This window comes from Columba livia, chromosome 3, assembly GCF_036013475.1.
Source record: "Columba livia isolate bColLiv1 breed racing homer chromosome 3, bColLiv1.pat.W.v2, whole genome shotgun sequence".
NCBI classification, from domain to species: Eukaryota; Metazoa; Chordata; class Aves; order Columbiformes; family Columbidae; genus Columba; species Columba livia.
Genome location: NC_088604.1, coordinates 101,087,133 through 101,113,751, shown reverse-complemented (window position 1 = coordinate 101,113,751; position 26,619 = coordinate 101,087,133). Strand labels below are relative to the sequence as shown.

The following is a 26,619-nucleotide window of genomic DNA, read 5'->3' as shown; positions in this document are numbered from 1 at the left end:
AAACACGTGCCTGGCACTTATTTCCACCAGAGATCTCCACTGAATAATGATTAGGTCATGGTTGTAATAGGGAAATGTGTATTTTTAAGTGTTAAGTAATGCATGTGAAACCTCCAGTGTGTTTAAAACTGTGTTCCTTCTGTGCTGCAGAGGATGTCTGGCCCCATCAGTCACTGGGGAAGAAACTTCTGGCTCTGTTAGGGCTGAGATTTCACCTTCAGTTTCCAGGTTCTTATTGCTGGAGTTTAAAAAGCATGTGTTTCTCCACTGGAATAGATAATCTCATTGGCTGTAACACATAAAAACTGATTGTATGTGTCTATTCCCTTTGCGTATAGATAAATTAGGGTAATATGGTCGGAGACCACGGCCTTTTCTGTAGTCCAGGGGGAATAATTCTGCAGAGGAGTGCACCTGTAAACTTTGCCTGTTCAACAGGAATGGGATGTGTAGCATCTCCTCCCAGACAGTGGCACCTGGGAGTCCAAAGTGCTGCCTTGCCACAGTGCCTGTCATATTTTAGCTGTCATTTCCAAGCAATGATACTCCCTTGGAAAGAGAAGAACAGGAAAGATTATATATTTTTATTTATATATATGTGTATATATATGGGTTTTTTTGCTGTGTTGCTTTTTTTTTTTTTTAGCTCTGCAGCTTCTTAGACCTTTGGAAACCAAACTATGAGTCAAGAAGCAAAGTGTTATGTATCTCTGCTTGTAAAGAAAAATCTGGCTCATGCTCTGTGTAAACTGGGGGGACATCCCCTGCAATGTTCCTGGTAGGCAGGTGTTGGGTTATAATTAGCCCAATGCATCGTGTGCCGCCCTTGCCCTGTCGAAGGTGGGACACTTCACTAGTAAAATCTTTATGGGGTTGCTTGTTGCTGTGTCTTCTGGCTTTTTATTCTTAAGGTGTGCACAGCCTTTTTGAGAGACTCAGCATGGAGGAATAGATGTATTTGAGGTCTGAGTGGTGTCTGGATGTTAACTAATATAGGTAGACTTTTTTGGTTTGTTTTGTTTTTTAGGACCTGTACATGGGTTGTTTTCTTCCAAAGCAGCAGCCAATGTTTTTATTGCACTTGAGAGCACAAAAGTTTTTAGTGAGATTGCCTTGGCTTTACAATGCCGTTTGAAGTGTGGGATCAGCCGTTGTCTTTAGACTATGACTCTTTCTTTACTCTGTAAAAAGCCACATTATAACTTTTTAAAGAAATTAATGCAGACAACTTTGAAGTGAAGAAATGCGATAAATAGGAGCAGCATGCACACAGTCTTAGCATTTTTCTGTTTTGTGTGTTTACCAGACAACCAGGAGAGAACTATTTCTCAAATATTCAGCGTGGTGTTGCGGGACTATAGAAGTCAAGGGCTGTTTAAAGAAATAGATTATGGTAATCTATGAAGATGATGTAATGCATTGTCCCTTTACGAGTAAGATAAGATTGTGCGTGGTGCCTTGGCCTTGTTGGGAAGTCTCTGGTGCGCCTGTGAGAGTGCTGGTTACAGAAATCAGAAGGCTGACCTGAATTATCATGAGCAGTTGTTTGCCTGGAGCTTTGTTTCTAGATACTCACCTGAATCTGTACTCAGTGTTTTTTAAAACACCTCTGTACTGTAAAAATTAAAATTCTTTTTGAGGTTCTTGTTACCACAAAGGTGTTTGGTGACCTGGGGCTTGAAGAATGATGGGTATCGTGGATATCATCTTTCCCCTCCTCCCCTAAAAGTCAGAGCTGGCATAGAGCCCTGTCGAGAGGAGGCTGGATAAAGGTCTTGAGCATTGTGCTTGCTTCTGCTTCAGCTGGCAGGTCTTCCAGGCGGCTGCCTCCCACCTGCTCTTGATGCAATGAATGGTGGTGATGATGTTGGTAAAGCTCACATATGCACTAGCGCTTTTGGCTTTGGCCACCAGTCGTGACTGTGCCTCTCAACGCACCCCATGTGGAGGCAGAACAGGGGGGCTGCTGTGAGCAGGAGGGGTTTAGCGGAGTTATTTCTGCAGCTGGTAAGTCCTGGGGTGCTCACGGTTTCTGTGTGGGGTGGCTGATCAGTGCTTCAGGAGTGAAGCTGCAGGGTTGGTTTTGGTTTTTTGTTTTGGTTTTTTTTTTTAAATGCCTTGTGACTTTTTAGTACAGGAAGCTCTTTGCTTCGATTAATATCTGTGATTAAGACAACTTCACATCTGGCAGCGTCTCAGCCCACTAGAGGTTGGTTTTGGTGTGTCTCCCCCTGCTCTGAAAGATGTTGCTTCCCCAGGGGTGTGTGTCTCTTCAGAAGGTGGTCTCCGACTTGGTTCTGGACCTGTGCAGCAGCTTTTTAGGGCTTGAAGGAGAGATGGGAGAAGTGTATCTTGCATGGGGCACAGAGAAGGGGTAATCTGACTAGAAAGATAATTCTGTGCCTAGATAGCAGGGCAGTCTCGTGGCCAGGAGAGCTTTGGCCAAGGCCCTTCAATGGTTATTCTCCCTTTGTGACTGAGCACACACAACAGACTTTTTGTGAGGCCTTGGACAAGTCATTTTAATCTGTCTGTGTTTTCTTTTCCTGTCCTCTGTGCTGTTTGTAACACTGATCTCGTCTCTCTTGTGACCAGTGTTAAGTGTGGCTCATCCAGGTTCATCCACTGTCACAGCAGTGCCTGGGATGCCACAGCTGCCGGTTGCAGAAAGTTGGAGGGAGGCTTGCAAGCACCCTCTTCCCCTCCTCCCCCAACATCACATCTTTGCTAAAGTGTTGAACTGCAGGCTCTGATTTTCCCCCAGGGTGTTTTTGTTCTCTTAAAAATTTAAAATTCATTTTCATGTTGTTCTCTGCTTGGGTGAGCAGGTTACCTTTTTTCTAAAGGAAAGCTCCACTTCCAGTGAAGAAACCAAGATCCAAAAGGGGCAAAAGCTTATGATCTCCTGGCACTTGTTTTTAGTGGTGTCCCTAAGAGCATGTCCCAGGGGAGACATGCAGAGAGACCTGAGCCAGCAAGGCTGTGGGGAGCAACTGGTATCTTGTAGATTGTGATAGGACAAGGGATAATGGATTTAAACTGAAAGATGGTAGATCTAGATTAGATGTAAGGTAGAAATTGTTCCCCATGAGGGTGGTGAGGTGCTGGCACAGACTGCCCAGAGAAGCTGTGGCTGCCCCATCCCTGGAAGTGTTCAAGGCCAGGTTGGATGGGGCTTTGAGCAACCTGGTCTGATGGAGGGTGTCCCTCCCATGGCAGGGGGGTTGGAACTAGATGATCTTTAAGGTCTCTTCCAACACAAACCATTCCTTGATTCTATGATTCTAAGCCTGGTTGCCACCTAGTCCCTCTTGGCCTGAAGGAATGAGCCTCCGATTGCTGCTGCTTGGGGCAACATGAGCCTTGTTGAGCTCAGCTACACCCACAGCTCCCTTGGCTGGGGTCCAGCCAGCTCATGTGTCCCTGAGCTGGGCTGTCCTCACCGGAGGGGTCTGGGGTGACTATAAATCTGTCATCACCTTCTGCTGGGGGGGACATGAATGTGCTCAGTGGGTGGGCAGGCTTGGGAGCCACTGTTTCTGCTAGGGTTAGGTGCTTCTTTGGATGTGTGCATCACTCTGTTTCTAAGGTGATGGCTTTGAATGAGGAAATTGGAAAAAATAAATAATAATTTTTTAAAAGTGATGTGAACATGTTGATTCCACCTCTTTTACTAAGCTTTAGCTTTAGAAAGCCTACAGTGAGCCTGAGTTAATTCCCACTTAATTTGCTGTCACAGAGAAGAACCACTTTTAATTAAAGGTAATAAAAAGTAGATGAAATGTTACTCCTTGTCCACACATGAATTATCACATATATATGTATATATATATATATATTTTTTTTTTTTTTTACAATGGCTTGGAGATTTGGAAAGAAGAAGATAACTTCTAAACTTCTGCCATATTGAGTCAATTGATTGTCTCTAGTTTATTGTACCAAAGTGTGACATTAAGCTTTATGAAAACAGTTGACCAATAATGTTTTAAAGCAAAAGCTATTATTGGAACAATTGACCTGTACTGTGTTGGTGATGGGCTCTAATTCTTCTTGGTCTCTGCTAAAATAATGAGACTGTGTTCAGTTGATGGAAACTAAGAATAAGCCTTTTGCCACTGCTTAGAATTTGCAGGCATATTTTAGGTACTAAAGCCACTTAATGATTGATTAGCGTGAGGTTAATCTTGGGTTTGTAGGTGTTTGTGCTAGTTCTGTAAGGCAGCATGACAGCTCTGAGGGGTAACGCAGTGTTTATGCTTCCTGGGAAACATTAGGGTTAACTCACCTGTGGAGATAAAGAGACCCAGGTTGGTTTTGAGCTGGCTGAAGAGATTCCTTGTTTGTTTGCTGTTTAGGTCTGGATTCTGCAAATCTGTCTCTCTCTCTCTGTCTTTTTTGGTGGTCTTCTTTGGTGGTCTTCTCTTGAATATATGGCTACAAACTGCATCAACTTTCTGTTGATTTTGGGGGGTTTTAGGGTCTAGTCTTGTTTCTTTGACCATTAGGATTGCGATGTGGGAAGTTTTGGACAGTGTGGGGGCTAGCTTGCACTGTGCTACTTCCAGTAGTTTGCTGCTTTTATTTTTGGACAGCGTGGCACTGGGATGTGTCAAGAGAGCAACCTTTACTTTCTCTGGGTTTTCTTCTTGTGCTTTGAAATTACCTTGCTGGCAAGTGTCAAATCAGAGCCAGATATTATTTCTAGCCAAAAGCACAGAAGCTCTTCACTTTAGAAAGAGTTTAAATCCAGCAGGGATGGATGGCACTCCTAATTGCTGGTGTGGTATATCAGCACCCTGTTTTCCTTTCCTATCGATGCAAATGTTGCTGATGTTTCTGATGTGGAGGAGCAGTGGTTTGGACTGTAAAAAAGCCTGTGCTTATCCTTGGGAGAAACAAAGCAACCTGCTCTGTTGTTAGAAAGAACCTGTCCTGAAGAGACTGCCCTTAAAAGGGTAGAGTGAATAAATGGATGGCTGAAACATGAAAATGTCAGTGTTCTCTAAAACACGTGGATTAAAACAGAAATGTTCACTCCTACGTATCCAGGATGACAGATGTCTGACACGGTGCCAGGGCTCTTATGCCTCTTCAGATGAGCTGAGCCAAAGCCCCCTGCACTGTGCTGGTGTCCTGGCTGTCCCCAGGCCAAGGGGGCCAGGTGCTCAAGGGATGGACCTGGCGATGGGCAGTGAGAGAACTGGTAACAGGTTAAGAAACAAACCAAACCTGGTGTTTTGGGCAAATCTGGTCTGCTCTACCTCTGTCTGTGAAAACAGACTTCTAGCTCTTTGTCAAAATAAAACCTTTTGTGGTATCTTTATTGCATTAAAATAGTTTGTTCCCTCCCTGCCCCCACCTCACTTCCCCTGCCTCCTTTGTACATAGCTTTAGCATTTCTTGATGACCTTTTTGTTAATATGATTTCCAGTGGGAGCATTTCACAGTAGAAGTATGTATTCCTTCAGGGTTTACGCTGACATTTCCAGTGATTATTTAATTGGACTTCATGTTAGCCTGCATCCCCACGGGAACACATACTTTTGCTATGAGAAGTTGTAATGTGTCTAATTTTGAGTTTCTGCTATAAATGTTTGCCCTCCAGGGAGGGTAAGTCCAGTCCTCATCTGTCGCTGCAGAATCATCACCGTAGTGTGTTTGGGATGTGTGGTTTCTTGTCTTGTTCCTAATCGCATTATTGTATAGCTTAATCTTTATGCCAATCCAGAGCAGGCCTTGTCTTCTTCCACCTTCCTGACCATTCCCCAAGGATAACTCAGCTCTTTGAATGATACTGTTATGTGTTTTATTTTCCTGTGAATACTTTTTTTTTTTTTCCTCCTTTCAAATGTGTAGATTCTTCATTTACTCAACATAGGGGGATTTCCAGTTGCAAGCTGGAACCACTGTCTTGATATCAGAGATACGGTCTGAAAGTATTCACAGTGGCTTCTTGACATGCTGCTAAGTACTCCAGAAGTTAGTGACATCTCTTGGAAAAGGTGGTGAGTAAGGTACGGAATGGATATGTGGGACTTGCATGTGTGGCCTGGGCCCAAAAGTTAGGGTCTGAGTTAGAACTAAGTGTAAGACAAAAATCCCAAACTGAAATCCCAAGAGAGGTTGCGTAGCAGCAGGTTGAAATATTGTGCTGGTTTGACTGAAAATGAGTTAATGTTCTTCATGCAGTTAGAAACCTTTCTTTTCCATAGGTAGCACAGTCATTATTTGGTCTCAGTTTGAGAACAAGAGAACACCCTGGGACAGAATTGATGTTTTTAATTGCTCTGGTTTGAGAGCCAAGGACATTCTGAGCACTCTGCCCACAGGTGTGAGGCATTGAGGAAGGGGGGCATGGATGGGCGGAGCTTGACTGACATCCAGACTGATCCATGAGAGTATTCTGTGCCATCAGCATCATGCTTCAGATTTAAGGAGGGTCTGGATCTTCCAGTGCCCTCTTGCTTCTTCACCTTCTTTGCTCTTTGTGTCGGAGCTGGGGGAGTTCTGTTTGGGACTTTCATTAGTTCAGCCTTTTGCCATCCTGCCATTTGCAGAGGCCTCTGGACCTTTCTGTCTTTTTCCTTTATTTTTTTTCCTCTCTTTGGAATCGGCTGTTGGGACCAGGTGCTGCTTTCCTGGAAATGGCTTCTTGGTGTGGACAGAGTTTGTGAGGAATTGCATTGATTATCTTTTATGTTCTATTTCTATTTTTTATATTTCCTAGCAGTGTGTTATTATTTTATTTTGTTAAACTGTGTTTATCTCAATTCAAGCTTCTCTCTTCCCTTTAGATTCTCTCCTATATTTTGGGGCGTGGAGAGGGCACTGAGTGAGTGGCTGTTACGGTTATATTGCTAGCTTGGGTTAAAACATGACAAAAATATTTATGTGTATGTGTATATATATATATATGTATATATAGTTTCTTTTTAATTTGAACTAATTTTGGATGATCTGGGGTTCTTCAGACTGGAGAAGAGCAGGCTCCAGGGAGACCTTATTGTACTTAAAAGGGGCCTATGAGAAAGATGGAGACAGACTTTTTAGCAGGGCCTACTGTAATAGGACAAGGGGTAATGGTTTTAAACTAAAGGAGGGGAGATTCAGGCTAGACATAACAAAGAAATTTTTTACAATGGGGGTGGTGAAACACTGGCCCAGGTTGCCCAGAGAGGTGGTAGATCTGGAGACATTCCAGGCCAGGCTGGATGGGGCTCTGAGCAACCTGATCTGGTTGAAGATGTCCCTGCTCATTGCAGGGGTTTGGACTGGATGAGCTTTGAAGGTGCCTTCCAACCCAAACTATTCTGTGATTTGGTTGTGCTCAGAAGAGGAGAAGTGAAGGGGCAAGAGCTGATGGCAGAAAGAAGCAAGCTGAGTGTTGAGGTGTAGAAGGCATTGGTGGTGAGAATGTGTCTGAGAGCAAGTGGTGGTGAGGCAGGAGGAGCTGAGTGGAGCTGGGCAGAATCAGCACCTCTGGCAGGGAAAGGGGTTTTCTGTGACCTCCCTCCTGCGACATGTCCGTAGGGCAGCTGGCTGCTCTATACCTGGTGTCAAAGTGCGTAAGCTGATGAGCCAGGCACTGCAAAGGGCAGTGGGAGAGGATGTACTGTGACAAGTGCCATGAGCCGTAACAAGATGAAATTGGAAATAACATGCGAACACGCATGCACGTGCCGCAGTGTGGACAGGAAACCTTTCCTCTTTATCTGGCGTCATGCTCTTGACTGCTAAAGGGACCTCAAAGAGGTTGTGTCAAGGATGTGGTTGTAACTCCTCAAGGCCAGAATTTGTGTACAAACTGACCTCTTAGGATAGTTCCCACATGGAAAAAACCTGACCTTGCAAGCTCTCCAGAATGCGGGGTTTTGCCTTTTTTTGAAGTGCCGTTGGCAGCTTGATTAGAGGGAAACACGAGATTAGATTGAGTGCATCGAGGTGGAAGCTGTGCATTGTGAACTATGTTTACTTTTACTATTTTTTGTTTGTTTTAAGCTTAATCTTTTGCAGCAAGGCTGCTGCTGAATGCTGTGTGGGTGACGGGGGAAGAAACCCTGCAGTGGGTCTTCTGAACCTCCTGCAGACAGGTGAGAAATATGCTTGCAGGACCAGAAAGTCAGATCTATTCTACTTACTAGTAGCAATAGAAGTAGAAAAACCTTCAGTTGTGCCTTTGATATTTGGAAAACAGGGGGCCAATGTAGGTTCTTGATGTAAATGTGGATACTTCTGTTGTAAAAGCATGGGATTTTTCTTTTATTTCCCCCCCCTTTTCTTTAACAGCAGGAATAGTAATGTGTAAAGCAGTCCTGGTGTCACTGTGGACTCCTTGTACTGCAGAATGATGGGCTCCCTTCTGTTGTGGGCTTAACCTCACATGAATCTCCCTCCAGTGTTTGAAAAACAAAGAAAGAAGAAAAAAAACAAACCACAACTTCATTGAAATCAAAGGAACAGCTACTAATGTCACCTGGGTGAGTGTGGTCTGATAGGTCCCCACCCCTTCTGACAGAAGGGAGTTGCCTTTCTCATCTCAGCTTCCCACTGTGTGCGCCAAATACAATATTTTCAACCATGCTGAGCTTTCTACAGCAGTGAGGGCAAGCCCTGAGTGCTGCTCAGCAGCAGCTGTGGTGAGGAGGACATCTGTCTCAGAGTGGGAACATCTCTACAATGACCTGCTTGGATTAGCCCTGTTGTTCTAGAAGAGATGAGGGAAGCACAGTTCTTTGCCACAGTGAGTGGAGCCCTGTGTGGACAAGTAAAGTGGCTGTCTTGTGGTGTTTAGGAAATTTGGGCATCCCTTCTTCAGTACCTCAGGATGAACAGAGAATGATCCCCAGTGTGGACCATGAGCCCTCTTTGCTATGGCTAAAATGGTGCCAGCAATAGCTGTGGGAAAGTGTGGTGGCCAGATCTTCCACTGCAAGGTGATTTTAGCTCTTGTGCTCTATGGGTGCACCCCCAGTGTCTTCCATGCCCTCCCTGCTAGTGCCTTTGGTACCCAGTAGACCTGCCCCTCCTTGAGGCTGAGAACTGCATAAGAAATATGGAGAGTTGAGGACTTTCCTCTTTCTTTTACTTACTCTGTAGCGTCTGGTGGTATTGGAGATAAGGTAGTGGGCTTTAAATTTGGTTATGGCCTATATACAAGATCATTTGTGCACAGCTATAAACTTCTGTAGATATGGCTGTGTTGGTCAGTGGTATGGAAAGATGGTCTGGGTGGTTGTCCACATCCTGAGCATAGATCTGGCCTATATGGGCTGAATTCTGCTTCAGCCTGTACAGCTCCTTTTTTCCTTGGTGGAAGCAAGCAAGCTGTGATGAATTTGTTGCGAAAAGTGAACCTGTGTCAGATGGGGAGTGGTACATCTGTGCTCACTGGTTCTTCTTCCATGGGAAAGCAGCCCTCCCATAGACCTGTGACCTAGGGACAAGACCCTGTCTCCAAATAAGCTTGCCTAGCTTCAGCCCTCTGTAAAGCTGTCATGTGAAGATCAGCATAAGGAAAGTGATGCTGCCTGCCCATAGGGATGGTAACCTGAGCCAAAGGGGAAGAAGATGTGACATTCACATTAATGAAAGAAGATAAGCATGGTGCTCAAAGGTAAGTGCATCTCACTCGAGCATGGTGCTACAGTCTGCAGCATGACCTGCCGTGGAGCAGGAGCTGCCTGAACACTGGCAATAAAGCAGGGGTGGCTCAGCACCAACATGCCACCCTGCAGCAGGACCTCTGGGCACCGCTGGTGGCATGGCACAGGGGTGGCCCCGGTGCCCCAAACTTCCCTGCATGGGTGGGAAAAGGGTGCAACACCAGGTGGGTAAAGCAGCTGGCAGTACCTGGCCTCTGTTTTTATGTGCCAGTCACATTTGCTTGACCTTGAGGCATCCTGCACTTTGAATCAACTTGACACAAAGTCATCTGTTCATTAATAACACAGGAGCAGTTTAATTGTTGTCTTAGTGGAAAAATACATGAGACTGTCATCAGCTGTTGCTTCTGGCAGTGCTTTTTTGCAGTAATGTAAATAAATGAGGTCACAGGTTTAAAGGAACAGGCTGTACTTGCACAAATTTGAAGCGTCATCTTAAACAGATATACACCAATTTTCTGAATGTCTCCATCCTGTGCCCCAAATTATAGCTGTAACATTTTGACCTTAAACACACTCAAATGCTGTCACAGGAGCTTGGTTTGCTGTGTTGGTACTGACAGGGTACATGCCAAGTGAGTGTTTTAAAACTTGGCTTTCTTCCTGAGTGAGTGAAGTTTTTGGTGGCCAGAACCCCAGTATTGCTGAATTTTCTGCTGTTCCCCCCACGAGAGCTCAGCAATTCAAGAGTAGGGGAAGTTACAGACTGAACATCCCTTCTGCTGATACTTCACAGTATCTTGGGATTTCTGTTCTTTTTGCACATGTGTGCATGTGGGGTGGTGTGGTGGTTTTTTTTTTGAGATGGCTTTGTGGTATTGTAATCGAGGATGAGCAGATCCAGAAATCCGCCTGGACAGCTTTGAAAGCTGCATAAAAGGTCTGTTTGTCTCCCAGGACCACGTGTTCTGCCTAAATGTGGATCCTGCATCTGCAGTCTGTCATGTATAAAAATATGTTCCTGTTTGTAATTGTAGTGGGAACACCCAGTACCTGCCCCGCTCAGAACAAAGTATGGCCTTGCTGATGAGGTAATGCAAAGGTATTGCTTTATGGTGAGGGTATTTCATGGTGACTGCCTCTCTGCATACTCTCTTGCTATAGGGGGAACAAGGTCACTTAATCCCTTTACTGTGGGGCAAGAGCCTGTTTCCAGATAGGAAACATATTGCAAATTACCAAAACATATTGGAAACCCACATCCTGGTTTGTTTATAGTCACACATCCATAGAACAGAAGCGACAGTTGAAAGAGGTGCCAAAGGAGACATAGAGAAAGAGGGCAGGTGTTACTGTGCTACTGGTACTTTAATTCTCAATCTTCTCTTAGGAAGAAAAAAATCACAAAAATAAAATATGTGTAGGTAAAGTTTGTTTTTTCTTGCTTTCTTTGAAGATTAGTGTTTCTATTGCAAGGTCATGGTCCCTCGTAAAAGCTGGTTGCCTAGTTTCTGCCGTACCTTTTGTGCCTGTTTGCACTGTGTTTGCCCTCTTCCAATGGCAAATGACAGACGCCCTGTTTGGCATGGTTTTTATGCAAGCACCATACTGCTTGTCTTTTTTTTTGTTTGGAGCTGCTCTGGCTCTTATCCAGCTGTTCACCTGGCTTCTTGGTGCTGGTGCAAGCCCTGGGCTCCTGGGTGGCTTTGGAGCTGAGAAATCTGTGTGCAGCTGCTGCCCGGGTGCTGCTCAGCAGGAGATTTTGAGGAGCATTAAGTGAGATTTTGATGGGCAGATGGCTGCGAAGAACTTGAACAAACAAGCGTAAATAGCTGGAGCACATACAACGCTGACTTGAGACTTACTCAAAGTTTTGAGGTCTTGTACAATCTGAAGTCTGTTGTCGCTCCCTAACTGTTCTGGCAGGGCAGGATGTTGGAAGGTGTCACACAGTGATAACTGCAAACATATCTGGCTCTTGCATCAGTGGTGAGCAAAAGCCCTCGATCTTCTGTTGTGTTCCACTAGATCGTAGGCAAGACCATCTGCTGTGAAGGGTCATGCTTCATTGATTCATCTCCCTATGGAAGAAATACCTTGGGTTCCCCACTGCACTGGGCTTTTTTGCATGTCCATCTTTGTTGGGACTTGGGTATGTTCAGCTGCCTGAAAGCCTGCCCGGCAGCTGTTTTGGAGCAGAGCATGCGCAAAAGCACTTGGTATGTTCTCAGCATCCATGCGTGGGCTGCATCAAACTGGCTGGGGCGGTTCAGGCTTTTTGCTGTGCTTTGGTTATTAAAGTTCTGTGGTATGTTTAAAGCTAGAAGAGACAGGTTACAAGCACGACATTCTGTAGAAGTGAATGTTGGTGGCTTATCTTGCTGCTGGCATTTTGGTTTGTCACCGAAGGTGGCAACACAGCTGAGTCAAGGCTTTGTGGCCATCGTTCAGACCACACTGCTGTGCATGCTACTGGTCTTTCCTGGTAGATACATTATGTTATTGCCTCTCTGTTTAGGCTGCCTTTATATAGTGAAGGCTTTTTGTATATTACAAATAGCAGCTGAAAAGCTGCTTTTAAAATATAGCTTACTTTTATGCTTTTAGGCTTCTACCAGGTTGTGCTTCTCCACACCACTGTTACTGCCTTCTGTAGTGCTTCCTTCATGCCCTAGCTTTGGGAAGGCCTGAGCAGCTTCAACCATCAAGCAGCTTCTGTTACAACCACAAGTGGAGTCTGCATCCATGCCTTGAGCTTCCTTGTCATCTGGAGCTGCTGTCTGTAGCAGTGATATGTCTTGGTCATTGCTGAGTTTAATGAATCAACTCTTTGGACTAGGCTTGCAGTAGCTATGTGTTGCTTTCCTCTCTGCTTATACCATGTTCTCTCCCACTGCACAAAGGCTTTATATGCTGGTATAGCAGCTGCTTGACAAAGGAGTACAGATGCACTTGAATACCTTGTATGTTGTATTTACCTTCATGTGGAAAGCCCATCCCTCTTAGACTCTGTCTGACTGGTCATAATGAACTTTGCTTGGACCTTTTTTGGGAAGTAGTCTCAAACTTTGGAAAAACCTGAGCATTATGCATGCATGAGCTCCACTTAAATTACACTAGTGCCTCATAAATCAGCTAGGAGGAAGGATTGTCTGTGGTGAGCATGGTGGGAGCAGATTAAGGAAACAACCCTCCTGAAGTGTCTGGATCATGTTTTGGGACCTGTGTGACTTGTATGGCTGTGCAGATCTAAGCTAAGCTCCTGCTGCTGGCTTCAGAGCTCAGCTTCCCTGCGTGACTGCATCTTGCTGCTTACTTTCTGGGTACCAGTGTTCTCATCCAGTCCTCCCTTGCTCACATCTCTGAGCCTGTCAGGTTAGTAATCCTCTTAACAATAACGTGTTGTTTCAGGGACTTTTGCTCTGAGAGCTGCTTGGGTACAGTACTTTCAATATTGCTTGAACTGACTTTTTAACTCCCTACCCACATGAGGGAAGAGAACAAGAAAAAAGGGGTATGTGGACTGACATTACGAAAGATGACCTCTTCACTGGCGAGTGTCAGGAAAGAGATTGTGGGTGAGGCTATTGTATGTTTGGGTACTGCACTTGTTTTGGCATCTTCCACATGGCATATTTGGGGTTGCCTTCCCATCCTTTGACCTGATAATCCTGCTGGAGTGGTGGGGATTGCCCTATACCCTTTGATCTCTTCTGGATGCAGTGATAACAGAGGAGCTCTGCACAATGTAATGGTTTATTGTCCTTCCTATTCTCATCTGCTGGACCAAAGCTCACACTGAGGAAGAGTTGGTAGCTGGAGTAATGGTGTCTTCTGGCCAACAGGGCAGGCAGAGGCTCCAGAAGGAGGGCATAGGTCGTGAGGAAAGAGCTTGCTGTAGACTCTCCAGCTCTGCTGTCTCTTACAAGGCAGCTGGTGGAGCAGGATGGTGTCTCCACACCATTAGCGTATCTGCACCTGAGGGATGAAGCTACCTCTGCCTATGGCCACTTACTCCCAGAGGGCTGCAGGAGCTGTGGAAAGTGAGTGTTGGCTCTGGAGTCACTAGAGCAACTGATCTTTTTCAGGGGTTTTCTTTGGAATCCAAGTGTGCTCTGGTTATTGCTTAATGTTTAAGCTGAATGGATTGCTTGCCTATACAGAAGGATGGGGATGTGGGCAAGGGCTTAGTCTTTAGCTCAGACTCTAAGCAGGCTGTTGGTTTGGATGAGACTTCAGACATTTTAGCTTGGGGACCATAGTCTTGTTTGTTTCCTTGAGCAGACTGAGATGACTTCTCAGACCCTGTCAAGGCCAGGTGCTGCAGTTGGCAGTCAAGCTCAGATTTTTTTTTTTTTGTCATTTTTCTTCCTTCTATTTGCTCCCCTGTTGTAACAACTTAGTGAGAGGCAGATCTGTTTGCTCTGTGTCCTGTAGGCAGCGAGGCAATGGGAATACTCTGTGTTTTGTGGGCAATTCAGGGGTTTCTGGAAAAATTAGTCACTAGCAGCATGCGAAGGACAGAAGTCTGGACATTCAAAAGGGCACTTGTATTAGAGGCGCTCAGATGGTTGTAACCTACTCAGTATTTGTCGTACTCATTGAGTGCTGCGTAGGGCACAGAGATGGCCCTGGGTGGGTCCCACCCTATGGACAGGCACATGGACATTTGGAGCTGCAGTACTCAACACGAAGGTATCGAAGCCCATTGCTGTGTCTGATCCAGAGCCCGTGTGACAGCTTGTTTTGCTCTCTTCTAAAATATTCCTGTGCTAGATCATGGTGAAAGAACGTGTAAAAGACAAATAACCTCTTTTTTTTTTTTTTTTTTAAAAAAAAAATAACATTACTGGGGTGGTGACATTCAGCATTAATTCTGGCTAGTGTAGCTCTTTCTAGTAACTTCAGTGTAGCTCTCCCCCTTCCTGGGATATTTTCTTCTTTTTGGCTTGCATTTAACAAAGTTCAATTGAGTCTGAACACTTGGCCCGTCTCAATGCGTTGCATGACTCCAAGCATCCCAGTACAACACAAACGTGCGCTTTTTTGCGGGCGAGGCAGGGGGGAATATGTGGCTGCGTTTCTCCTCTTTCCGCCTTTTTCTTTTGGAGGAGCCACCTGTTAGCATTACATCAGCGGCTCCCAGGAACGCAGCCTCTGACCAAAGGCCTTACACAAAGTAGTTCTTCTTGTATTGTTTGCGCTCAAAGAGCTGATGTCATGCCAGCTGATGTCATTGTGAGCTTTGTGTAATTGCTATGGAAACTGGGCAGGTGGGGAGCCTGGGGCTGATGTAATTGCCGAATGAGGTGTAGAAAGAAGGTCTGCTTTTCTTGCTCCAGTTCTGTGGAGCCGCCCTCCTGAGGGAAGGAAAACAAAAAAGGGGGTGGAAATGCTGCTTGAAAAAGTCAGCAAAATGTGCGATAGAGCCAGGGGAGGCACAAGCCAAAATAAATTGCTTCTCTCTCCCCCTTGGAACCATTTCCCAATCCATATTAATGTCCTAAAAATAACTCTTGCTAGATATTTTCAGGCAACCTGGGGCAGAAAAAGAACTGTTTGCCACATGTTATGTGAGCACCTTGGTTGCTGTTAGGTTACAAGGAGCGGTTTTCTTCTGGCCGCACAAATGCGTATGTACCGATGCCCAGAGCAATGCCTCTGCTTGGGGGAGCTGGGTGGGGGATACCCTGGGGGGATGCCCCTGGGGTGTGGATCTGCTGTGATCAGGTAAAGCTGAAAGACTGTCCCAGCTGGCTCACCGTCCTGTTCTGGTGTGCTGTGAGCCTGTTTGCTCGTAGCTTTGGCAATGTTCTCAGTCTTGGAAAAATGCCTTTTGTCTAATTTTTTTCTTCTTCTCTGCCTTCTCTCATGGGCTCGTAGGTGAGGCAGCCCCTGCACGCTGACGTTGCTCAGAGACATGTTTGTGAGCCTGTTTCTTGGCACCATCAGCCTTGTGGAGGGGAAGGCAATGTGTGCCATCGATTCATGACACCCTTGCTGTTGGTGGCTGTGCCCAGCATCAGTCACTGTGATAGCTGTGGTGGTGGGGACAATAGAACCAGCTCCAGCCCTGGTGGCATCAGCATGTGCTGTGAAGAAAGGTGGGTCCAAAGCATCACTGACCTTGGGGTGTGTAACCAAAATATCTGCTTGGTCTCTCTTCCCAGGAGGACTCAGCGGTTTCAAGCAGAACCACGAAAACCTCTGTGATAACTCCCTCCAGCTGCAAGAGTGCCCAGAGGGGGGAGGAGGGGGCGGCGCATCAGCTGTGCCCCCCACGCTACCTCAGTCCATCCCCACCACGCCAGACATAGAGAACGCTGAGCTCACCCCCATCCTGCCCTTCCTCTTCCTCGGAAACGAGCATGATGCTCAGGACTTGGAGAAAATGCAGAGGTTGAACATCGGCTACGTGATCAATGTGACCACCCACCTGCCCCTGTACCACTACGAGAAAGGCCTGTTCAACTACAAGCGGCTCCCGGCCACTGACAGCAACAAGCAGAATCTCAGGCAGTATTTTGAAGAGGCTTTTGAGTTCATTGGTAATTACCCTTGACTGGAAATACTCCTGTATTTTTTTACCTGTTATAAGAATCTGGAGTGAATTTTATGCTTTGCTAACTACCCTGAAGGCCATGTAAGGCCTTATTTACTTCTGTTCAGGTTGTCAGAAATGCTGAGCATCTCATGTTTCTACTTATTCTCATCTCTAGTGCATTCAGTTAAGTAGCCTGGTGGTACAATTTCATCCATTGATAGTGGTGCTAGCCTCTAGGCCTTGAAATTCAGGAAACCCCACAAAACTGGGAGCGGTGTCACCCCTTCTTCCTGATTCTTTTGCATTCCTAGACTCCACAGTGGCTTCCAGCCAACTTTTCATAGTAACCATTTTTAATCATGGCTGAGTCTTTCCTAACTTAATTTCATGAGAAAACTGACAAACTTTCACACTTCACTTGTTCTACACTTAGACTTATAACTTCAGACTGTATGTGTGGATAAGTAGATAGTGATGAAAACTTGTATTAATAAGCCTCAAAACCCTGTAGGCTGTGTGAGAGTTGACCACAGACATGCAGCTCCATCTGGTGTTGGGGAGGCTGCAGAAGAAACAGCCTGGCAGCGTTGCCCACATTGCTCTGAAACTCTACAATCCGCACAGCACAACCCTCAGCTGTGTTTTAGGGTATATTCAGCTCTGTTTGGTTATTTAATCTAGAGCCAGATGGCCTCTTTTGGCAGGACTGGTCAGTGAGGGCATCAACACAGGATACTGAAAGCTTTTTGGGGGCCTTCTCTTGCCTCTTTCTGGGCACAGCTCCCTGCTGTGCCTTTGTAACATGCGTATGTGTCCTGAGAGGTTTTCTGAAATATGCTGGAGGGGGGCACAAATGATGTATAATTCTTTTTCTCATGCTGAGGCTGGGCTTGTCTCATTTCCAATACTCCAAGCTCAGTAGCGATGAATGAGACAATGGAGAGTTCTGTGCTGTGACACAGCCTAGGTGGACTTGGTGAAGTGGGCACAGAGCTGTCTCTCCCTACCCTCGAATGGTGTTTGTGGCTTTTGAGTTATGGTGTGGGTATGTGGCTCCTCTGAACCCTAAGCCTGCTTGGGCTGGCTCTGTGGGGTTGCTCCAGGGCTTAGGAAGGACTGGGCACCAGTCATGGCCCTGGGGCCCAGGGCAGGAGGTCCAAACTCAGTGTATTCTTCCAAACACGTGTCCGTGCTGTCTGCCTGGGCAGGTTCTTGCTGTTCAGAAGGAGACAGCTCTTCGGCCTTGTCCATCTGTGTGTGGGTTGGCAAGAGCCATGCAACTTCCATGAAGGTGCATAGGCAAATCACTGCTTATGCTGCAGTTTAGATGGAGTGCAGCATTGAAGCTTGAGTGAGTCTTGCTGCTTCGAGCTTCTGCCAGAAGCCCTTGGGCTTGTCCTCTACAGTGTTGAGGACCGAAGGACCTCTACTTAAAACCAGTTTTTCCTTAGTGTTCCTAACCCAACCCCAGCTGTACCAGTAGGGCTGTCGGCTCTGCAGACTGCTGATGAATGGCAAGGTGAATGCCCCTCTTTGAGGGCAAGGGAGAGGGAACCTCACTTTGATTCTTTGCAGTCAAACTTTAAACTTTGAGTTCATCAAGATGGGGAGATGCAGTAGGCTAAGATTACCTGAAGAAGCATCAGAGCTCTGAGGTCCTGTGGGACTGGGAGTGAGGTTTGTGCACCCAGCATCCCTATGATCTGCAGGATTAGAGCTCTCCAAACCACTAAAAGAGAGCATTTGGCTGATGACCTTACCAAGGGCAGAGAAAGCAGCCTTGCTCTGAAAAAGGTTTAGAAAGTGTTTCAAAGCCCATTTTACTTTCCTTTTTAGTAATTACAGCTTGAGGGTATGTCTTTGTTTTTAATAAACAAATATTTCTCCATTGAGAGTTTCTTTTCCACAGCAAATTTAGCCAGCTGGGGAAGTAACCATTCAAAGCTTTCCCTTCCTCAGGGTAAACTTTAAATTGCATTTGAGATTTGGAAATATTTGAATAGCAGATCGTTGGCCTGTTTCTTTAAATATGTCTGGAAAAAAAAAAAAGCAAACATGACCAAACCCAGGTTTAGGTAAGACTAGAGCCATAGGAAGTGGAACCATCAACATTTCTTCAGGAACGTGTGTCAAAATGAGTTAAGAGAGTTTCAGCTTTTCGAAACACTAACTGGCAAAAACATCTAGAGGGAAGTTGGCTTCATTTCTGCTTTCACAATACAGGTTGAACATGTGGGGCAGGATGAACCATACTCTTGGTGGGGTTGGATTCATGCCAAAATCCACAAACTAAATTTGTGCTCCTCTTATGGATTAAAACAAAATAAATAGGTTCAAGTGTCACCCCTTGAAAGTTTTATCTCCTGTTTTGAAAGCAAGTTGTGGGAGATGAGCATGGGTATGGTAGTGACTCTCTTCACTCTTGAGTCCTATTAGCACATAATTCCAAGGGCTCTGTCCTCCCTAAATCCTGACCAGGTTGCATCCCTCTAAGCAATGTAACTTGGTGGAGAACCTGTGTGTGCGTGTGATTGTGTATGTGTGGTGTCGTTTCCCTCCCTCCTCACCTCGTCCTTTCCCCGCCGCTCCCGGCACGAAGCCCTGGAGGGGCAGCGCTCAGCAGAATGCGATGCTGTGCTCGATTCGCCAAGAGGTGGGGATGGCAATTCCCTTTTTCACACCACTGGAGGTGACCAAGTCAAAGCACACAGAGCTTGATATGCAGCAAGTGAGGAGTCAGAATTTGAGGCCTCTTTGCCGGCACTGAAGTCTTGCTAAGGTATAAATTGGATCCAGCTCCTGCTTTTGTAGATGCACCACAGGAAAGTGCCCTGTTGAAGCTCATTTCCAGAGTAGTTTTGTAATCAAATAAAAGGACTTCTCACATTAAGTTATACTTCAGTGCACTGAGCTTTTTCTGTTTTACAAACTGGCAAAAATCTTACTTTCTTCTGTCTTTCTTATTTCCAGAGGAAGCTCATCAGTGTGGAAAAGGTCTCCTCATCCACTGCCAGGCTGGTGTCTCCCGATCTGCCACCATAGTTATCGCGTACTTAATGAAGCACACGCGCATGACCATGACGGATGCCTATAAATTTGTAAAAGGCAAACGACCAATTATTTCCCCTAACCTTAACTTTATGGGGCAGTTACTGGAGTTCGAAGAAGATCTAAACAACGGTGTCACGCCACGAATCCTCACACCAAAGCTGATCGGCGTAGAGACTGTCGTGTGACAGCGAAGCTGCGACAAGGTGGTCAATGAAGGGGTTAACCTGTTCTTCACCTGATTGGGGCAGTGACGGGTGGGTTATGGGTTTTTCTTTTTAGCTTTCAAGGGGGTTTTGTGGCAAACTTTTTGTGAATAAAAACCTTTTTTTGTAAGGAAAGGTTTTTAAAAGAGATCCAAGAACTTTGCTGCGTTTGGGATGCTGTTGTGATTTCCGTCCCAGATGCTGGCAGAGCAGGGAGGCGTCAGAGCAAAAGAAGTACTTTTTAAAATCAGAAGAAAAGAAGAAATATTGGGCTTTTTTTTTCCTTTTTATTTTTCCCTCCTTTCCAGCTACTCCTAGAGTTTATGGCTAAGTAGTCTGTGCAGGTTCATAGACTGAAGAAACCCAATTTGAAGATGAAACACAAACAGCCAAAACAAAGCAGGAAGAAACCTCTGTGAAACATAAGGGCCTTCATTCTGCAAAGGCTTTGCGAAACATAACCTAGCTAAACGCTCACCAATGCAAAGGAAATTGGAGCAGCTTAAGAAGGCTGCGAGGCACTTTTCACACTCCTGACTCAAACTAGACAAGGGAAAAAAACAAAGTTTATTTGGCGTGTTTCATGTTCCAGTTCTATTTTTCTATTTTGGGGTGTAAGGTTTTAACAGTAAAGAACTTTGATCACTCTATGCCATATGCCTTCACTGGCTTCTTGTGCAATAATAATTTGGGGTTTGTTTTGAGTGTTCAAACAAATTACAGTTGGCTGCCCACTAATAATAAGATAATAGATTTTCAAGTCTAATAGTGCAATGGCAGCTGGCTTGGTTCAGAAAGGAGAAATGAGAGCAATTATTTCGTTCCTTTATATGATTTTTGATCCTGGTTACAGTGCCATAAACCTTGTTACATATGTATATCAGAATGTACAAAAATCAAGAACGAGCAAAGTTTTATTTAAAAATATTTTTCGCACAAAATATTGGTGTGTTTCAGTTGTCTATGTAAAAAAAAAAAATTAATTTGATTATAAAACGAAAAAATCTTTTGGAAAATGTGTGTCCTTTTATTTCTTTAGCAATTTTCCATTTTCTTTCTATGGGATGGGTTTTCATTCTGTTCTTTTGTTTTGGGTTTTTTGTTGCAGTGTACATCTCCCTTTGACAAAACTGATCTCTTGTTTGGCATCTCCTCTTCAGTGTTTTGTTCCTGTCCTCTGCTGGTGGAACATGTTTTCTTTATTTTCTAATGTACTTTCGCATCCTTCAGTTTCTGTAACCGGATTTTTCTCTCCTGGAAGTATATCGGGTTTGAAGCTGTTCAGCTGAATTAGGACGGTTAGCGAGGACTCTTTGGAACAGACGTGTTATTTCTACAGCTCAATAGCCATTTGGAAAAATAAGAAATAAACATTCTCCACTGATTCCTTTTCATCTTCCTGCATTTATCTTATATTCTTTGTTATAAAATTGTCCGGTTTCTAGAAATATGTTGGTCTTTCCTGTGCTTTTCCCTGGTCTCTCTATAGCCCGCTCCTTTAGCAGCTCCGTGATCCCTGGGGATGTTCCTCCTGGGATTTTCCCCTATCTTGCCCATCTTTCCTTCATCCCCCTCCTTTCCCAGCTGTGTCGGTGTTAAGTGTGGTGTGTATTGTAGGGCTGATGATTCTGCCTGACAGTGTCCCTTAGGTGGCTGACTTTTGCTTTATTTGTATTTATTATTATTTTTTTAATAATACGGTACAACCTGATCTCTTCTGAACTGTTACCAACTCTAAAGTTTATTTGTATGAGCCTAAAATGAGATTGAAAACAAATGTCATTTGCCGTGATTCTGTTGTGCAAACTGATACACGCCAGGAAGTCTGGTAGCAGCGAAGGTCTTTCCTAGATGGACTGAACCAAGTTTAAAACAGGACCTGTCGGAAAACTTAATGTATAATCACATTAGACATGTATATTTTTGTGGACATTTTACTTAAAATGTTGTTACTATACAGATATTTTCTTGAAACTTATCCCTTTATTAAATTATTTTTCTACTGGAATTGATTTTTTTTTTTTCTTCGATCAATATTGGTCCTTTTGCTGAGATGCCCCTGGCAGCGAGCGTTGCCCAGGCAGCACAACCTCCTGGACTGCGACTGCTCCTGGGGCCAAGGAGAGAGCGGCTGGAGAGAGAAGTCACTGTTTGCTGGCCGGGAGCCTTTGTGTTCCAGGAGGAAGGAGGTTTGTCAGCAGAGATGGTCTCCTTCCCTCTCCCCTTCCCTTGCGTTTGGACTCAGTCTCTTCCAGCTGTTCTCCATGGACCGCAGGTGCAGGTCGTTTGATAGCAGGGAGGAGGTTAGAAAACCTCTTTGTTTCTTGCTAGAGAAGCAGTAGCAGGGCTGGTTGGTCCTTGTGGGCTGTGTTTGTGGCTGTAAGCGCTGCACAATAGTGCTGATTCTCCACAGTGAAAACGGGTTATTTAGCAAGGGGACACAGCTCCCCTAAGAGTGAGGGGAAGGAAGACCAACAACAGGTCCTCCCTGTTTCTACTCTTTTCTTGGTTCCTGTGCTGGATGGCCTGAGGCGAATGTCTCCAATGGGAGGAAGAATCCACCATGCTGAAGTGACAGCATCCTCTCTGCTTCAGCCTCTGAACTGCCTTGAATCAGGATCAAGTTTGTAGCCATGTAAGTTCTTGCACTTGGTTCTTATTTAAGCTTAATTAAGCTTAGGTCTTATTTAAGACCGGCCCCTGCAGCCCTGAGATGCTGTCAGCAGAAGATCCAATGCGTTTGCCTTGGTGAGGCTGAGCAGTGCTGTTGTGTGTGCAAATGTGGAGTTTGGAGGGTTTACTCCCCGCTGCAGAAACCCATCGGCCTTTCTGTGCTCATCGTGGTGAGAAGCAGTGCCTGAATTTGGTCTTCAGTGTCAAGAACTTGGAGATGATGGGGCAGAGCAATGTGAGGTGCTGTGAGTGGAGTTTGCTGTGGGTAGCGGAGGTGGGCTGGATCAAACTCCTGCTTTGTGCCAACCAGTTCCCTTGGAGGGGATGGGATTGGGCTGGGGGAGAGGAGCTCGGGAGGGTGATGTCGTGCTGAAGACAGCTTGTGGAATGGCAGCCTGGGAATCGCTTCACTGGGGAACAGACTATGGAGAAACACTGATTATTGTTGTGGGGTTTTTTTTCAGGCAGAATTTATTGAAGGATAGTGAATGATCACTTGACATCTTTATGTCTGAGGGCAGGAAAGGTTCAGTTCAGTTGGGGTTTGTATGAGTGTTACACCACCTGGGAGCTCTGCCCGTGAGCACGTGTGTTGTACATTTCTCCTTTTCCGGTACCCAGTACGATGCACTGCAAATATGTGTCTGTGTATCACTAGAAAGCCTCTGTTGTCTGAGCATCACATGCTCCTAGCCAGGAAAAAAAAAACACCAACAAACCTCTAATTTTAGGACGAAGTGAAGCTAAAGGGGTGGCGGCCACAGTTGCAAAGGAGTCGAAGCAGACACAAGTGTTGCTTTTCCACAGAAGCCTCCAGAAGGGTTATTTCTGATTTTTTAGGTTAGGATTGAGGCTTGATATCCAATCCTCTGCTCTTACCGCTGGCTGCACCACACATCTAGCCTCTCCAAGGTGGGGCATAGTTAAAACAGAAATTGGGAAAATCATTCGATAGTCTTTGCACATACGGGTGTCAGCGAGGACAGGACCTGCTTTTCCCTGCTCTGCATCAGCATTGCATGCTTGTGTGCAACGTGTGCTAAAATAGGTATGCTGCTGGGAAATTGGTTACCTCATAACTTAATTTCCATTTCTCCCCTTCAGGAGCTTGGGGTAGAGCCCTGAGTTCTTGTTTGTGAGACCATTGCCCTTGAGACCAGGATCTCGTGAGATCCAACTTGGAAAGCAAGGCAGGGTGCTCAGAGCGAGTGCTGCTCCTGGTTGTGAATTTACTTTCTCTCTACAAACTGGGAACTCTACCAAGTGGTGAACTGTCAGCATGTGAGGATGTCAAGACCTGCTATACTTCTGTGGAAGCTAAAACTGTTCATTTATGTTGCAAGCTATCTCACTTTTAAGGTTGGACTTTCAGAGCCGAGAGTTTGTTTAACTTCCTGTGCAAAGTATAATATCTCGTATGCTTTGTTCTTCTGGGTCACACTGGGAACCAAACTGAATCCCCCTTTTTGTCTTGGCAGTTGATTTTCTGAGGCTTCCCATGATTTTACCTCTTCACAAATGTTCTAACATCCTTTGAGGAAAGATGAATCAAAGGTCCCTCTCCTGCCTCCTTGACAGATCCAGGCTAAGAGTGTTTCAAGATAAAGCAATCGTGTAGGAAGTGCATTGTTGCCTTATGGTCACAAGATCTGCCAAGGGCTGGTTGTAGAGAGGTGTGTTCCAAAGCACAAGCAGGAGCTGATGAGACTGAGACAGGAGCCACAAAGGGTGTGGGAAAGTGCTGAGTATACTGGGAGTGTTTTGGCCTCTGGTCCTGCTTGGCTATGGTGAAGGTGGCTCCTGGTGTGTGCACTACCAGCAGCAGGTTCCCTCTGGGAGCTGAAGGCGCTGATTCAGTAGGGAGGACAAAAATAAAGCCTGCTATCTCTTGACTGAGTTAAGGAGGTGATCAAAGAGAGATAACAAGTGGTTGATGTCTGATTCATTAGCAGGTATCTGCTTTCCTGTGGCATGTTTGCCTGCTGCTCCTGGTGGTACCACAGAGGAGGTTACAGATGAGCAAGTTTGGAATGGTTTGAGCACAGCCTGACATCAGTAGCCAATAATTAGAGCCGTGTTTTTTCCCCCCCTAAACATGCTGCTTCTGGCAGCAAAGGGAGGTGGCTGACACCATGCCCTGTTCCCAGGAGCAATTCGCGTGCTGCCATCCCTGGCATCCTCCCGCTGCGGGGTGCAATATCAATCTCTCTGCTCAACTGGGTGCTCCTTTTGATGAGGGGTTTCTTTCTTCTGCTATCTCCACTCCTTCTTTGGGCTCTTGTCCCAGTGGAGCATGAGAAAGAGGAGCAGACTCCTTTCTTAGAGTCATAGAATCATTTTGGTTAAAAGAGACCCTTAAGATCATCGAGTTCAACTATAAGCTAACTCTGGAACCAAAACATGTCCCTAAGAAGGACAATGCTCCTTTCTTGTCTTGCTTTAGCTGTCTTCTCCATCTTTTCCATCCCTGTTATTCCTCAGACTAGAGGAAAGCAACTTAAAGACAGTCGTTTTCAAGGTGTTCTGCAGCAGAATTAATGTTTTCTGGAACCCTGGTGGGCTCCTGGTTTGATTTTAATATCATCCAGCCAGCATCTCTCCTAGAGAGAGAAGAGCCTGAGACCTTCTCCTGCAGCAATTCCTGTTTGCAGCTGCCTCATTACTAGAGACAAGGGATGTTGTTGGGGAGAGAAAATTATGTATTAAACCCACCTGCTGAATATCATGTGGGTCTCTAGCTGGCCCTGCCCATGGTGGGGATGACTGTCAGGTGTGCAATGAGCTGTAACAGGACTCAGTGTGCAGCCAGAAATCTCATCAGTAACAGTCTGACTTAAATTCTCTCCACTGTGAGATGTGCATCTGTTTGGTGTGCTCATGGGCTGTGATGTTTATCAGATCAGGTACAGAGCCTGTGAGCTCTTGCCTCAAGGCTGGGTTCATCTAGAGCTTTATTAATATATAACCTAGAGCTTTATTCCTGGGGATAAGAACTGCTCTGTCTGGGAAAGGGAGAGTTCAGTGCAGTATAGAAACACTTAAAAAATACCTAACATAAGTTGAGGAGTAAAGTTAAAACATGTAACAAACTATTTCTGCTAGATAAAAGCACTAAACCAGAGGTTAAATGTCATTTCACTCATGCCTTGTCTTCACACTTCTGTACCTTAGCTTCTTTGGTTGTCTATATATAAGAGGTGACATTGGAGAGCATGGATTTATCACGAAGACTTATTTGTCATGGAGAGATGAAGGAGCTGTCTGTCACTTGGGGGTTTTGTATCAAGTTGCGCTTCTGGCAGGTGCCAGTGGAGCGTTTAAAGAAGATCACATTGTAGAGCAGAGTAGTAAGTTGCTATAAGGATGGACAGAGGTTTGACTGTGGTGCAGGGACTCTGAACAGAGAGCCACTGAATTAGTAAGATCTCTCTCTGATTCAGGACACATGCAGATAGAAAATGTCTATCCAGAGGTGCAGGCAGCAGCTTCCACGAGGGCAAGTTCTGGTCCCTTGTTGAAGTCCATGGGGGCAATGGAAGGGGATGCTGGCGTGAAAAGCTGTGAGATATTGGCAGCTGTGCTGAGGAGCTTGCCTGGAGCCATTTGTGTTTTATGAGGTTTGACACTCCTGAATGAAGCTTTGCCCTGCTAGCATCCATCTGAAAACTCTTTTCAAGGCATCCAGTTTCGATGCAGCACTGTGCATCTGCCTCACATTGCTTTGCTCTGCCTTGGAATACTCCAACACCCGAGACAAAACTTCTGCAGTTACTGATAGTATTAATAGTCTGCAGGGATTCGTTTCCAGTGGGAGCGAACAGGTGCCGAGGAGCACACTGACAGTTTGTGCTCCTTCTCCAAACCCTCCTGGGTTTTCAGCTGCGCTCCTTGAGTGGCTCCTTGGGCTGTGGTGGCCACCAGGTCATGGTGTGGAGTCCAGCTGTGCTTCAGCTGTTGATCCTGCTGGAGTGTGACCTATGGAGAAAGCCTCTGGGCTTGGATCTTCTGGGTTTGGGTCTGTGATACTCAAGTGTGCTGGGTGGGATGTTGCTGCCAGGTGACTCGGCTGAGCTCCTGCCCATGCAGCACCAGTGAAAAATCTCAGAAAGCTTGAAATGAGAGCCCAATTTTTACTTTGAATTTTTGGTGCGTATTGAGGATTTGGTGCACAGTCATGAATACGTAACCTTTGTCAGGGAATCTATGCAGATTGAATATTTATAACTCTATAGAATCTGTTTGAGACAGTATATTTGCTATAAGACAGGATTGGGTTTCCTGGGGACTCCTCTGCCCTGAAGTATCACCCATGCTTGTAAATAGCACTGTGGAGGCAAGAGGCAAGACCTCATCCTGTAGACCCATGGCTGTTGTCCTTCCCATTTTGCAGCTGGGGCAGATGTCCGTGGTCAGAGCTGAGTGAGGAATGGAGCCCAGGAGCTAGAACACCTCATGTTTTACTAGTGTCACAAAACCATTTCTTAGAACTTCAGGTGATAAATGTGGAGATACTTCAGGCTGATAAATGTGGAGATAAGCTACAGCT

At 45.5% G+C, this 26,619-nt stretch overlaps 1 protein-coding gene across 1 annotated transcript in view; it reads left to right on the top strand.

The window, feature by feature from the left end:
* Positions 1-21,408, top strand: part of DUSP10 (dual specificity phosphatase 10) — a 28,333-nt gene extending 6,925 nt beyond the window's left edge. Inside the window, exons 3-4 of the mRNA XM_065058566.1 lie at positions 15,773-16,150; positions 19,117-21,408. Coding sequence (XP_064914638.1) covers positions 15,773-16,150; positions 19,117-19,382 — 644 coding nt within the window. The 3' untranslated portion in view covers positions 19,383-21,408. The remainder of the gene's footprint in view (positions 1-15,772; positions 16,151-19,116) is intronic.
* Positions 21,409-26,619: the final 5,211 nt, after the last annotated feature.